At 45.2% G+C, this 16,321-nt stretch overlaps 1 protein-coding gene across 8 annotated transcripts in view; it reads right to left on the bottom strand.

Annotated features, from left to right (window-relative positions):
* LOC123511201 (kinesin-like protein KIF2A) overlaps positions 1–15,921 on the bottom strand; it is an 80,613-nt gene extending 64,692 nt beyond the window's left edge. For 2 of the 8 annotated variants that reach the window (XM_045266877.1, XM_045266881.1), the window contains exon 1: positions 15,563–15,920. In XM_045266877.1, coding sequence (XP_045122812.1) covers positions 15,563–15,632 — 70 coding nt within the window. In that variant the 5' untranslated portion in view covers positions 15,633–15,920. Of the gene's footprint in view, positions 1–7,574; positions 8,794–15,562 lie in introns of those variants that run through there. The other 6 variants (XM_045266875.1, XM_045266872.1, XM_045266874.1 and 3 more) reach the window with 6 other exon arrangements.
* Positions 15,922–16,321: the final 400 nt, after the last annotated feature.

Genomic DNA, 16,321 nt, shown 5'->3' with positions numbered 1-16,321 from the left:
GACCCACCAGACCGTTATTCACCCAGCTCGTCCTTCCAACCTTGTTTCACACTTAACAAACACATCCATCAGTAAGTCACTCGATCATCTACAGACGAATGTGGAGAAAATAGTCTGTCTGTGGCAAATGTTAAAAGGTTGTGTTAGTCACAAAATAGACATTACTCAGTGTGAGTGATATGCACGCCGCGAGAACAACGACGGTGTCTGTCTCCAGCAGGAAAAGCATGATATTGTATCCATCCCTCTGGTCATGATAACTTACACTCCGGTTCCAACACACACTTAATGTGCAGAGGCTGTTCTCCACAAAGCATATAAGGATGTTACGCCCTCGCTGTCCCGGCGAGTGGGCTCGTGCAGTTGTACCCCAAGATCGGTCACTATGAGCTCTGTGGTCTCGCTGTACGGCACAGCTGACGGTGTTACAAGCCCAGCAGATGACCGTGGGTGAATAAAACCAACTGCCGCCGAAGAAGCCAACGATTTAAGCTAGTAATCTTAAACGCTTTTTTCTCACACACACCAGCACTACTTTCAAAGGTCACTTAATAAATCGGGTTAGCGAGAGCTTTTTATTTTCATTTTTTCCTATTGACGACGCAGAAGCTTTCCTTAACTATCATCATTGAAAACATCTAATAACTTCCGCTACACATTGCTGAATGTAAGCTACAACGAAATGTTAAGTAAATGGCCCGTAATGATACAACTACAATGTTGTAGTACAGCTGTTGCTGCTGACAACACGTAATCACCACAATTACCACTTGCGCCAAGTGTCAACTTGAATCCTAGAATTATGTTAGGTTTATACTCTCTCTCTCTCTCTCTCTCTCTCTCTCTCTCTCTCTCTCTGATCAGCGGGCGGAAGGAACATTTGCATTCCTCTTAATCCATCTCTCAGGCCAATACTCCCGTCAAGACTTGTGTTCATGTTACTCATCTTTCTATCTCAAGACTTTACGTAACACACACACACACACACACACACACACACACACACACACACACACTCACAAGCCAGAGGACCGGGGTTCGATTCCCCGGCCGGGTGGAGATATTTGGGTGTCTCCTTTCACGTGCAGCCCCTGTTCACCTAGCAGTGAGTAGGTACGGGATGTAAATCGAGGAGTTGTGACCTTGTTGTCCCGGTGTGTGGTGTGTGCCTGGTCTCAGGCCTATCCGAAGATCGGAAATAATGAGCTTTGAGCTCGTTCCGTAGGGTAACGTCTGGCTGTCTCGTCAGACTGCAGCAGATCAAACAGTGAAACACACCGCGTAGTGTAGTGGTTAGCACGCTCGACTCACAATCGAGAGGGCCGGGTTCGAGTCCCAGTAAGCGGCGAGGCAAATGGGCAAGCCTCTTAATATGTGGCCCCTGTTCACCTAGCAGTAAATAGATACGGGATGTAACTCGAGGGGTTGTGGCCTCGCTTTCCTGGTGTGTGTTGTGTTAATGTGGTCTCAGTCCTACCCGAAGATCTGTCTATGAGCTCTGAGCTCGCTCCGTAATGGGGAAGACTGGCTGGGTGACCAGCAGGCGATCGAGGTGAATCACACACACAAAACAAGTGCAACGTATTATAAACATCTTAGTGGCCAGTAGGTTCACTCCTATTCAGAGTATTTGATCTCTTGACACCAATCATTACAGGTCCACATTCACAAACCAGCTGACAAGGACGGAATAAGACCCAAGGAGTCTAAGCTGCAAAATGGAGAGAAAGAGAAGTGGAGGAGAGCCAAGACAAGCTGCCAGTTAGGTAACGGTTGTGGAGGATAAATTGGAAGAGGAAATTGAGCCGCGGTGGTACTGGGGAGGCTGAAGAGCGAAGTGACCATCTAAGAGGCAGCTGTGGAGACTGGTAATTACTGAGAGGATGACTTGGACGAGCTGGGGCAAGATGGTGAAGTGGAAGAGAGAGGGGACTGACAAGGGTAGGTTTGCTTCGGAAGGAACCGGGCTGCCACTCTGGATGACTGATCATAAGACAACACGCGAGGCCAAGACACTACGTCATGCACTCAGCGGTGTGTGGACGTGGCCATCACTATCGCCACTCTTCAGTCTGTCAATTGTCACACACAAAGAACTCAAATCTGTCATAAATCAAGGAAGTACTGAAACCTCACATCTTACCCACTCACCAAGACACCTTCCCGTGTCACCAAGTCACTCATCAATTTTGTACATTTTTAAGTCAGAAAACAGCGCTGCTCGAAATAGACAGTTTAACAATCACATAGTAAAGAAACCGCCATACCTTTTTAATAGTTTCATGGTAACTTTTTATATTATCGGAATCTTTTTAGTACATGTACCTTAAACACTATGACCAATTATGTTCTTGCCAACCAATGAGCAAATTTTGTAAAAAATAAGACGTCTCCAATCACCACAATCCAAATAAGACTCCATGAACAACAACTTGACTCCAGCTTACTTCACACCGCCACCTGGAACACTCACCAAACACAGACCAGGAAGAACAAACCACTAACCACGCCAAGCTCCCACACCATTAATCACCACGCAGACCCATAATTAAAACCTACAGCATTAAGGCAGGAAAAAAAAAGTTGTAATAATAAAAAAAATAATAATAATAATTAGAGAAATTAATAAAATAAAACAAAATAAACAAGTGTATCCGACATAATCCTTCCCACAATCTGGTTTTCCCAATTTATTTCAGTTTTCTATACGGTTCAAGACACACACAACTCAAACCAGTCCTTTCTAAAAACTCCTCCCTCCTCCACCTATTCTCTATCCCCCACAGACGAGTGTGGCAGCGACGACGACCCATCCCCAGCGGCCAGGCAAAACATAACATTTCACCAGCCCTGCGCCACAGTTCCGGCCTGGCCTCTTCTAGTATATACATGTTCCCGCAGCCTTCACCAATCTCTTCCCCTCGCTGCCACAAACACACCTATCTTCACCAACGCACACCAACAAAACAGATTATGGATGTATTAAAGACAAAACATTTTTAATACGTCTTAATCCTAAAAAAAAGTTACACACACACACACACACACACACACACACACACACACACACACACACACCAGAGTATCCAGCCCTTCGCGTCTCTCATCAGCCCTCAAACAACCCGTATCAGCCCCACCCAGGAGCCCGCTCCTTCCAGGTAATACTAGCCTAGTGGCACCGCCTTCCTGCCCGTTTACCGATGGCACTGGTCACACCCTCGCCTTCCTGGCCCTCCACTAATGACACCACGCCCTCCACCTCTCCTCCCTTCCCACATCCTTCTACACAAATAGTGGCAAACCTTCCTTCCCTCCCACTACCATTCCCTTCCTTTCCTTCTCTCTCCCTCACCTTTTCCACTTCTATACAAATGACGGTCACGACTCCACCCTGCGGCCACCACCACCACCACCACCATCACGTATCCGGCCCCCCACTTCTCCACGGGACATTCGAGGGATCCACTACATCTTCTGCAGCACCTCGGGAACAGCAGTAAGAGGTGGTGGTGGTGGTGGTGATGGTAGGTAATCCCATGCTGCGCCTTGACAAAGGAGAGAATTATCTTGTAGGAGCGAGAAAAGGCACGTCTAGACTCATCCACCTCAGTGTGTGTGAGCGGGGCAGTGGTGAAGAGGGACTGCAGGAGGACGGGAGAGAGTTGTGAAGATGAGGCAGGCAGGTGAGAAGAGGAGGGGAAATATGGATGAAGAAAGCGTCAAGGTGTGTGCTCTCTCACCATAACTATTTTCCCAAGGCCACAGAAATCATTCGCCGGGTTCTCAAGACTGTTTCTCCTGCTAATTGTGTAGAAATCTCGCTAACCTTTCATAAAAACCATAAAGATATTCTTCAAAACTCGTGAAACTTTTACTATACCCTTTTTAACAATGCGTGGCGGAAGTGTTTCAGAACGCTCCCAAAACAACCAAGAACATCAACCATTACTAAGAAAAAAAAATAAATAAATAAATAAATAAATAAATAAATAAATAAATAAATAAAATAAATACAACGGACATACATATTGAATGGTCTCCTTCACGCAGAGGATAAGTAATAAGCTAACTATTTAACCCCTTTAGTACTGGAGCGCATTTTTACCTTAAGTTTTGCATGTGATTAGACAGATTTATTGACATTTGGAAGGATCTATGGAGGTCAAAAGATTAATGGCCAAAGTCTTCACTATTTCAATCACCCACATAAGTTTCTGAAGCTGTATAAAATTACCATATAGTAAGGAGAATGAATATGGAAACGTGTCATGGTACTGAAAGGGTTAACCCGGAGCAAGACATACAAGATAGCACTCACAGGCAAAGACTTGTGTGTGAGAGGAGAAAAATGATGAGATAAGATGAGGAGAGGGAAAGACATGGTATGGTACGGTAAGGTATAGGTAACTAAGAAAAGGAGGGAAAATAGAAAGAGATGGGAAGGGAAAGGAAAGGGAATTAACCCGAAAGAAATGACAAGACCGGGAAGGGAAGGGAAGGGAAGGGGAAGAAATTAGAGGTGTGGAAAGGAGTGGATGGAATCTCGAGCAGTGTTACCAAGTCGAGACAGACAGACACACACACACACACACACACACACACACACACACACACACACACACACACACACACACACACACACACAAGAAAACAACAAATAAAACGAACGCCAATAACGAATAACAAAATTTCCCTGAACAAATAAAATCACAATAATAATAATAATAATAATAATAATAATGTCCCCCCAAAACACCACCTACAATACTACAACACATCCTTTTAGCAACAAAAATAGTACACCAACCAATAACAATAACCGATGGAAAAAGCCAGGAAATGGAGGGAAATAACGCCTAGAAATAGCCTGGCCGTCTTGAACCAGTGTGCGTGACTTCTGGGCGGCGGGAGGCAGGAGAGCTGAAGGAGCAATAACAGAAAAATGCTACAAATTTAAGAACTGCATTACGGCAAAGAAAACGGCATGAAGACCATATGGAGGAGGAGGAGGAGGAGGAGGAGGAGGAGGAGGAGGAGGAGGAGGCCATTTACTCTTCTCTGCGTCCTCCTTTCCAGAGAGAGAGAGAGAGAGAGAGAGAGAGAGAGAGAGAGAGAGACTAGAGAGAGAGAGAGAGAGAGAGGAGGAGGAGGAGGAGGAGGAGGAGGAGGAGGAGGAGGAGGAGGAGGAGGAGGAGGAGGAGGAGGAGGAGGAGGAGGAGGAGGAGATGAAAACAAATACAATTCATTTCGGTAAATGGAACAAGGAGAATAAGGAAACAGGAAAGGGAGGGTAAAATGTTATAAAAATGAAGAAAAGAGGATAAAATGAGAGAAAGGAGTAAAGAAGATTGGGGAGAGTAGAGATGCAAAGCGTACGAAGATGAAGAAAATAAAGAGAGAGAGAGAGAGAGAGAGAGAGAGAGAGAGAGAGAGAGAGAGAGAGAGAGAGAGAGAGAGAGAGAGAGAGAGAGAGTTCACATAACGGCCAGTCTTAATATAACGGCCAACGGATATCAACTCACGAACGCGCGTATACACACACACACACACACACACACACACACACACACACACACACACACACACACACACACACACACACCTTTCAAGGTCACCACAGGAACAATTACATCATTTCCGCCTCATGTTCACGCCCACCCAGCCACCCACAGCAATCTTTTACTTCTGCCCTCACTGCTGCTCACCACTCTTCGCTGCCCCGCCCTCAGTCACATACCTCACACTCACTCGTCCACACACCACTAGACACACTCCCTCGCACTCCCATCCCATCCCAGACCCAGACCACCTCCTGCATTAATGTGTTCAAAAGTCTCTATCTGCTAAGTTTCAATCTGCCAGTGTTCATGTATGTCTCCATTCGTACAGGTAACACGTCTTGATTAGTTAGCTGCCTATTGTACTGCAAACGACGCGACCTGTGGTATGCATCAAGGTCAGTCACGTGGTGGTAAACATTCAGGCCACGTGGTGTTCGGTAGTGTAAACAGAGCCACGTGGCATGCCAAACAACAGGTAAGCTTCGGGACAGCCGTGCCATGGGAATATACTAAAGTTGAAACACGATGAAAGTTGTGATAGAAAGCGAGTGGGAAAATGCAGTGAAATATATCAACTTTCCAGCGATAAGCATGATGAACCAAGCGCTTTGGCGATGATAATGCCATGACGATAACATGTCCTCTCAACCAAACAACCATACATACACAAGCTCCTATCCATGTGTCTTTCCTCTCCTACACCCATACACACTACTACCTATGACACTGTCTTCCATATCCGACCCTAATTATCAACACACACCACCAATGTCTCTCCCACGCTCAAGCTTCCACATATCCATCCGCATTCCCATTCTCCCCCATCCACTCCGTCCTGCGTGACTCCACAACACCAGCACTCATGCCGCGGGAACCATTACGAGTCTATTTTTCACTACAGATCCCGTCACCACAGTCATAGCAGCGTCCACTTGGCAGCTGCACTCATGCTAACAAGCCTCTCATCTGACACAGCGTTGGTAATTATGGCACCTGATGGGGCATGTGGGGGGCGGTAATGGTGGAGGCAACCTGTTGATGTTCGGCAGCAGCACACCCACACTAGTATGCATCTGTTGCAATATGTTGATATACAATTTGTCAGACAAGAACGAAAATAATGACGACAATGATAGTAATAGTAATAATCATCATTATTAAAACCATTATAGTAGTACAATATCTTTTCTCAATCATGGGAATAGCATAACATCACAACACGACGAAAACTTAGATTCCGAATATACACAAAACGATGTAGTACATGTTGGCGTGTCTCCCATTCCTCCTCCTCCTCCTCCTCCCTGAACCAGTGTGTGCCAGTGTAGATACTGTCATTACTATTCCTTGTGTAAAAATGTCCCCTCTCTCTCTCTCTCTCTCTCTCTCGTTTTACTCTTTCAGCCATCAGATTCCACAACAACGCTTGGCCAACTAAAATAACTCACTCCAATTAACCCCTGACCGGCAAGCAGAGAGAGAGAGAGAGAGAGAGAGAGAGAGAGAGAGAGAGAGAGAGAGAGAGAGAGAGAGAGAGAGAGAGAGAGAGTGTGTATGGGGGGGTTACCACGAGGAGGACTATCACCGCCACAAGGCCAACGCGATGACTCCCTCGTTCCACCACCACCACCACCACCACAGAAAGAGAAAGGTGCTTCTGACCACAGCCACAGCAGGAGACGGGGAGGGAGAAGGGAAAGGGAAGCAGACAGGCATTTGATTCGGGACTTGTACAGGGAGGGGGCGGGGGAGACATGTACTACCATCACCACCACCTTCACCAGCACAACTTCCTGCCAGACCCTGACCTGGATAGGTGATGAGTCAGGGCCCTGCAGGGGACGGCAGGTGGGTTGACTGGGCAGGGTCACCACTCCTCTCCCCTCCCCCATAAAAGGCGGCGGGGCACTGGGGAACCTCACAGCTGGTCTTACCTCTTAAAAGCATCACACACACACACACACACACACACACACACACACACACACACACACACACACACACACACGTTACCTTCGGCAGACAGTGTGCTCGCCTTTCCCTTGTTCAACTTGCCATTCTTCATATTGTTGTTGTTGTTGTTGTTATTAAGGTTAATGAAGAAGACTTGGTCGGTCTTGGGCAGCGGCGGCGTGCCACAGGAAGGCAGGGCAGATCCATCGTGGGCGTGAGGGACCTTGCTGGAGAGGGAGGGAGGGGAGAAGGCCGTATCGGGGGGCCACGTTTCACAAACTTCCTTAAATGCACTGGTACCGTCGCCAGCTCCCGCCTCCGCCCCGGTCTTCACCTCCGCCTTCGCCTTCGCCTTCGCCTTGCTTCCAGAGTTTCCCATGGGTAATCGTTCTTCACTACGCCCACCAACACCACAACCCTGTCCGTGACTGAATAGGAGGGAAGCGACAGAGGAACAGTGGAGGCTGGCGGCTTGACTGGCAGCGGTGGCGGTGGATGGGAGACGTAAGGCGATCAGGTGGTGGTGGAGGAGGAAGTAGAATATGCAAGGGAAAATATGGCAGTGGTGGCGGATGTAGAGGCGGCAGCGGTGCACGAAACTAAGTACGACGAGGAAGGGGCGGTAATAATATGAAGGAACAGGAGGCAGATAATACAGAGGAAGAACTGAGGGGGGTAACTTGTCAGTACCACCACCATCACCACAAACAAATAAGTTCTACCGTCACAACAACGCGCAACGGCACACGCGCGGCACCACCAGAGCGACGGGGAGGGAAACGGCGCCACGCACAGAATTGCAAGCAAGTAAACAACCCAGAGTCAGCCCCGAAGGAGTCAGCCCAAGGACGTGATGGCTGGCTGGGCGGAGGGCGGAAGGAGGCTAGTACACGAGGATGAAGGGAGGGAGGGAGGGAAGGAGGGAATGAGTAATTAATGTGTGACTTGTTAGCGCTTCTGGGAGGTGGAGGAAGTGGAGGAGGTGGAGGAAGAACGAGCAGATGGAGGCAAATGCGGACGGGGAGGGAGAGGGAGGGAGAGCCTGGATTGCGGAGTTTGAGGCAGGCCGGTGGTGAGTCATCCTTGCAACTGGCTCACTCACTCTCTCACTCTCTCTCTCTCTCTCTCTCTCTGCCTACAACCTCCTACCTCCTACCCACTATTCAAGACGTGCCGGAGAAGGGAGGGAAGGACACACACTGACTCACCAACACCAGCATGAACCCTACACACACACACACACACACACACGTAAATCCCAGCGCATGTTTCCTACAAACAGTAATAAAATCATTCTCTCTCTCTCTCTCTGAACCACACACGTAGCCTAACAAACACAAAACTTATCCAGGAAACTGAAAATGTAAACACAATTAAAGACAGACTCAACACGGCGGGAAAAAAAAAACAAGTTACGGCTCCACACTCCGATGGCAAGACTGTATTACTTCTCCGTGTGAGTGTGGCAACGGTGAGACTTTCATTTTCACTCTGATGGGGGAGATTGTGTCGATAGCAGTGGTGGCGGTTAATCACTTCAATACTGGGACGAATTTTTGCCATGATTTTTGGGTGGTTAGACGATTTTATTTGCATTAGGAAGGGTCTGTGGAGGTCAAAAAGATTAATGGCCAGTCTTTACTAATTTAATCCCCACATAACTTTATAAGTATAAGTATATAAAATCGTCAAATAGTAACCAGAATGAATATGAAAACGCGGCATGATACTGAAAGGGGGATCACCAACCACTATCCTTACAAAACAGTGATATGATTCCCCTTTTATCACGGACACCACAATATAATCTCTCATTTACAAATACCAAGAAGGGAACTAATCACCATCATTACCATTAAAATAGTGACTTGATTCCTTCTCTTTCACTATAATACTATCTCATTACAAATATCAAAACTAACATTATTCTTGTCACCATCATCACCACCACCAAGTTTCACCCGTCTCATCTCCATCACACCTATTAAACACCATTTTTCATCCATAACATCATCACAATCTCTACATTTCCATTCCCTACCATTACTGTGACCTCAACACCCCAATATTCCATCCCATTATCACCATGTCAGATCCCAAAACTCCTCTACTACCATCACTATCACCATCATAAACTCCCAATTCACCACCAGTCACCATACATCACCCCCACGGCCTCTGCACATGTCCCAGTCACCATCCCAAGTCCCCAAGCCTTCACCACATCACCCAGACCTCTTCCCTCCCTATCCCCCCACTCCCAACACCACCACCATAACCTCGCCCGCACGCTCCTTGTAAGTCGACGCTCCAATACGACGTGTGGGAGGCGGCGACGGCGGCGGCAGGATGAGGTCACCGTCATAAACACACACACACACACACACACACACACACACACACACACACACGTCAGTATCATCACGTCAATATTTAAGGTATTAATGTGACACAGGACATGAAATAGTTTTAATTCAGTTGAGAGAGAGAGAGAGAGAGAGAGAGAGAGAGAGAGAGAGAGAGAGAGAGAGAGAGAGAGAGAGAGAGAGAGAGAGAGAGTCTGTTCAGTGACAATTCTTATTGCAGCGGCACCAATTAATACTTCAAGGCACATTATTATTATTTTCTCGGTACATCCCACAGCCTTCACCTAGCCAAACCTTCGTCTAGCCCAAAGCAGCCTTGTCCCGCCCAAACAACTGCTTCCCCTCATGCCCTCCTAAGATCACCCAGGAAAAACAGCTGCCGTGTCTAACTCACTTTCTATCGGCCTTCCCCTTCTCTCTCTCTCTCTCTTCCCATCACTGCCAAGCACAGCCAACGCTTTGCCCTCACAAGCAACACACGTGACACGAGAGGAGGAGGGAGAGGGATGAGCGACAGAGCAGGATTTATATTTAATCAGGGTACTAGGTCGCTTTTTATTCATTCTTCCTTTCAAGTCATGGAAAAGAGATATGCAAGGAAAATTGGGATAATTATTTATTTACTCATGTTTATGTATTGAATGCAAATAAACAAGCGAACGAGACTTGTGGGAAAGGATAGGAATGTATCTATTTGAGCATTGTGAACGGGAAGGGTGAAGGGTTGGAGGCAGTGAGGGAGAGAAGAAATAAAATAAAAGACGTGGAAATAAGAACTGAAGGGGAAGGAAGGAAGTGGAGGAAAATGAAGGAATGCATGGGGGAGGGAAGATGAACTGCTCTGGGGAGAAGAGGCATGGAGGGGTGGGCAATATATTTGGACGCCGGGAAACAAGAGCACATGCCAATATAAGTGAAAAACTGGAGAGGAGTAGGAAGAGGTATAAAGAAGGAGGAAATACCTAGAGTAATGTAAGAAATCAAATTAAGCAGGGAAGGAAACAAAGTTAAAGTAGTTATACACACCAAAGAACAGGGAAGAGGAAGGAAGGAAAGGTTGACAAAAGGCCACTATATCAATATTCTCTACATATTAGGGCACGGGGCTGGATGACAAGAAAGGTTAACGAGAATTACCCAATACCCACCGTACCTGTACACGGTGTAGAGATAATCAGTGTACTTAGACACACAGACACATTGGGAACATAACCTACCACATTACCTAGACAGCTTGCCAGTAAGCCATAGAAGGGATAAGGAAAGATGGTATGGGAGAGTACAGGGAAGTGGCTAGCGAGATCAGCTGCTTCGCTCTACCCACTACCCAGATGACACTGTCCAACCCTTTGCTCAGGTTGTGTCAACGACCACGTCAGATAATGGTCAGATAATGCTCGGCCTCTCCCCTCGCAACTCTTCCCCAGAGAAAGAGCAGCCGAGTGCCAAATCCTGCACCACAGCTCTCATGAAAGTACAACCACTTGTCAAGGAAGTGGACAGAGAGCAAAAAGTTTCCCAGCCCACCCAGTCCTTTCCTTGCGGTGCATGTCAGGGCAAGCGGAGGCCGTGACGCAGAGCTGTCTCGGGCTGCTGCTGTCCTACCGTCATGCACCGACTAGTAGCGTCTGGCAAGGGTCACCACACTATCGTGCAACCGTAAACCGTACACCATTACCTTCAGGACACATTCCACTTTAAAACATTACACCATACCAAGAAGACAACAGTTATCACCGCGTGGTCTTTCCAATGATGCTAACGATCACGGGGTACTACCAGTGTCGTCACAGACACGCGTCTTTACTGCCACTCACCACCACCCACGTGACCAATTCCATTGTTTTATGCAATTATGTTTTTTCTTCCAACAGCCACCAACAAATTCATCTACGGTTAGAAATATTGTTATGAATGGCGAGAACTACAAGAGAATTTTTCGGAGTTTCAGTAGTTATGAAAGGCTTACTAACATAGTAAAAATGTAAAGGTTTCATAGCTCCCAATCACTTCTAACTGGACATCTAATGCTTACAATGGCACTGCATCTACTCTTGGCCCTCAGGCTGTTGCACCACCGACCAATAACAAGCGCCAAAGCACCTTAACCATCATCTTGCTGACTCGCCAAAGCCTCGACCTCACCATCTCCACTCCAACTCCCCCGAAGAAAGCCGTACCCACCCATATTCATTTTTCGTCAGGACCATCAAGTCACCACCACTTCAATTTCCAGGCTAGTGGTGGAGGGTGTGTGGGTGGTCAGGTTGGTCAAGGAACTGGCTTGTGCCACTATTAGCTGAGCTTCTAAATAGCACATTACCTCATGCACAGATTTTTTTTCCCCCAGCATGAATAGTGCACATACAAATACAGCTTGAGTGCTGCTAACAGAAAAACTTAAGAGCATCAAAAAGGGCACTCCACCCTGCCCCGCCCAACAGCTGCTTGTTTGATTTGCCAGGATGTCTTTTAACCCCCTAACCCCACCAATAAATAAATAAATAAATACATAATTAAATAAAGTGGATTATTTATGCAGAGCATTAGCTACAACCTTTTATAAGAACATTTAGCTAATGAATATTTCTTTTAATATACTGTAGGTGTACATACCGTAATTAAGATAGTTACTTAAAGCTGTGCAAACACACTTGTGGCTTTGCCTGCTATCCCTCACAAAGATCACCACTACCTGGTCAATGGTGTCCCATTATTGCTGATGTACATACACTTCACACCAACAAAAACTCCACACATCAACCACAACACCCAAACATTCAACAGGACTTGATCTTCTTAGAGTGGATGGGGCAGTGTGTAAAATTACATCAATAACACAAATTTAGCATTTTTTTTTTCCAAATCTAATCATGAGAAATACTTATTCTGACACCTGGCAGCCGTGGAGGAGAAACTATGTACGGTACACATGCAATACTTCAAACCCACTGAAAAGCTTATGAGCTGTGACACATAACTATGAAGTTTTAGAAGTTGAAGTTAAAAGTTTGCTGGTTTTAGTTCCAGTATCCATCATATCTGACGCTCTCCAAAACATCAGCCAGGTGAACCCAACTCCCCCACTGTGGTGCTCTAACCAAAGCAGTAACCTCCCAGTAAACAGCTTAAACACATGAGCCCAAGTGAGACTTGATCAGCTGGTCTTAGCAATGTCAGGGCAGAATGTTGCCACTGCACTAGCCAAAAGCTTATAATTATATACCCATTGCAATTGTCTGTAACCTTTAGACCTATAGCTAAAATTAATGTTACATACAAACCCCACACTTGTGCATTGAGCAGCAATGTTGACCACTAAACAGAGGATGTAAAGCAGTCTACCAAATTTAGTGTGCCCCGATGGTGTAAAAATGGTTTGTCTCATGAAATTAATGAACATCCTTGTATGAACAACAATGTTCTCATCAGTATCTTTGTTCTCTACATATGGAAGATGCAAGTAAATGTACCATATCTCTTCTTTAAAGTAAATTTAATGAAAGAGGATTAATAAATGAGAAAATTCTATCTTACCATTCAAAAAAGATAGGAAAAATGTAAGAAAGGAAAAATGTAAGAAATAAGAGAACTTAGAAATGACTATAAAACAATAATTAATCACATGATTAGCAAAATAAAGTTGTCACATCTTGAAATCATAAGGATATAGTCTTCCAATAAATGAGTCACTGCAAAGCAGAGTAGATTTGTACTGAGAAATATGAAACTTAAATATTTGAGTAGTTTTTTGGTAAACTATTTTTTAATAAGCAGCAAACAAGGGTTTACATAAGGACCATTTTCAAAGGCCACAAGGATAAATAATTTGACAATCTTTTTTCTCACTGACAGAGCATAACCACCGTTAAACTACCACTGCAATCACAAGCCATCTTGAAAAACTTCTTTGAGAGCTAATATATACAAATTTCACTGGTGAGATGATACCAAAATGTTTGAGAACTAAGTAAATGTATCACAAGCTTAGTCTGAATAAACCAACAGTGAAATACAACTGCGGAGGAATTCTATGCTGGTTGGGTATTTTTGGGCAGTTAAACATCACTAGTTGTAAGTCTCAAAAGTACATTTATATGTATTTTCCTCTATCTGCTCTAGTTGTGTTCCTTAGGATTTTTGATGGTGTTATTTTGCCATATGACACAGTGTAGCACCTTTTCTTCTTGGCATGAACATTGCAAACCCAACATCCTGTTCTTTTTTGACATGCTGGAATCTAAGGCTATCTATGAAATTAACCTCTGCCATGAGCTTCCTTGTACCTCATCTTCCATATTCTGATAGGCTGTCCACATTGGGTTTGTTCTCTGTGATGGGCAGAATGTTGAGACAAGATCTTGTATATTGTTATCGCATTTTTCACAATCTCTCCATCATCTCCCCATCTGACATCTTAACTGTCCCCAATGGTTGGCACTAGAGACCATAGATTTAAGATTCAAATGCAACATTCACACTGTGAAGTCCGCAGACATTTTTTCTCATGTAGAATCGTTCAGAAATGGAATTCACTACCCCATGATATTTTTTATGCTCCCAGCCTCCCTACATTTAAATCCAGATTGCAATCGTTTTTTAGGTAAAGATTTGTTCTCCTGATCTTATGTTTACCCCCTGATATTTTCATGCTTTATTTTTCTATGAATGATACACTCAATCAATCATTTAGAAACATGTATGAGTTGTGCTGCCTGGGTAACCTGACTGCAGTATCTATCTTGAAATCTTGGGCCTGTCCCTCTTTTGTCCCGTCTGGCTGGACGTAGGGTGGCAAGACCCTACCAAGTGAGTTGACAACATAAGACATGAGCACCCACCATCACATTAGTGGGAATTGTTTTGTTGGTGAGTGACATCTCACCAACCTGCCTGACCTCTTACTTTGGCAGGCTGACACTCCCACAACCACCATACCATACCCTACCCAATCCCCATCATAACACAGCATCCTTGTACTCTACCTTCATTCTAATGGGGTTGGTGGACATTCAGTGGCTGGAATGACTGGAAACCCTAAACTTCATACTTGCACTACAAGAGGCACCGTGACAAAGAACTGCTGTATATATTAAAACGTTAATCTAAATTCGAGGGATTGACGGGAAATTTTTTTTCTTAATTAAATATCATTTATAATCTTTATCCTTTAACTTCCTTATGTGTGCAGTATGCACCATAACTATGCACGAAAGTCACTGCCCGTCTGAGTTCAAAGGAGAGTATCAGTATTTACACTAAACAGAGCGCACACACACACACACAACCCGTATCCCTAGCATCGCCAGCAATATGTTGTGGTTCAACTCAACGGACAAGCATGAAACTGTTACCTCCACAAGTGAACATGCTGCATCGTGCCGCCGCCAAGACCCCCGCCCTTCCCACGGTGGACAACTGCTGCTGCCCAACATCTAACGTTACTGTTATGAGGTAACAACACCGCCCTTACAATCCATTCCCTGCCTCGTCTCACCTATCCCAAACATCTCACCAAGGCTGCTACACACTAGCCCACATACCAAAAGTTCCTTAGGACATTACTAGCAACAAGGCAATATTCACACGTCCCTGCCGCCGATTCCCGAGCGGTGCTCCTGACAAGCCAGTAACAAGAGAACACAGTCAAAGTGTATACTTTACTCTTTTAAGAGTACTCACCGTCTGTTCTCTGGATATCCACGGTCACCCCGACACCAAGGCCACCCACATTCACCTCCTCCATCTTCATGATTACACAAAGAGCGCTACAATCCTCGAAAATGCCAAAATCCACACAAACACTCGTCCACCACCGCGGCTCTCACGGCACTATTCAAATCCGTCCCGGCGAGAGTAGCTCCACGCCTCGGTTCTCCGTGGCCACTGTTGCCACTACGCTCCACTCAAGCACTCCACCAGCGGTAGCAACTTTTGCCCTCTTTAATTCAAAGCCATATTGTCAATCAGCAGATTCAAGTGGCACTTGTGAAGGTTCAAATTTAAAAGATCGCAGGTGGCTTTCAGTTATCGACGTGTCTTGCCATACGAACTTCCAAACAGAAGACACCCGCCGACCAATCACAGACTGTCTTACATACAATAGACGAATCCATATTTGAATGTTGATTCTATTCCGGGTTCACTTCAAGGCAAAAAGACTGTCTTTATCTATGATTGGACTAAAACATAAAGAATTTAAGACTTTCATATGTGTTATTCAGTGCTTTAAATGAGCTCATATGTGGAATACAATATTTTATTGCAAATATTTTCATTTAAGCGCGAGATTTTAAATTTTATATCAGACATAATAACGATGGAAGCTTATAATTAGGACCCAAGGTAGGACCTAGGTAATCACTTCGCCATGATTTTCTGTACTTCCATTGTTTTGTTTTTCAGAGTATACAAATTAAGTTATATTTTTCCTACGTTATC

Source organism: Portunus trituberculatus, chromosome 31 (assembly GCF_017591435.1).
Source record: "Portunus trituberculatus isolate SZX2019 chromosome 31, ASM1759143v1, whole genome shotgun sequence".
Lineage (NCBI taxonomy): Eukaryota > Metazoa > Arthropoda > Malacostraca > Decapoda > Portunidae > Portunus > Portunus trituberculatus.
Note: the sequence above shows the minus strand (reverse complement) of the source record. Positions and strands in the feature narration are given on the sequence as shown.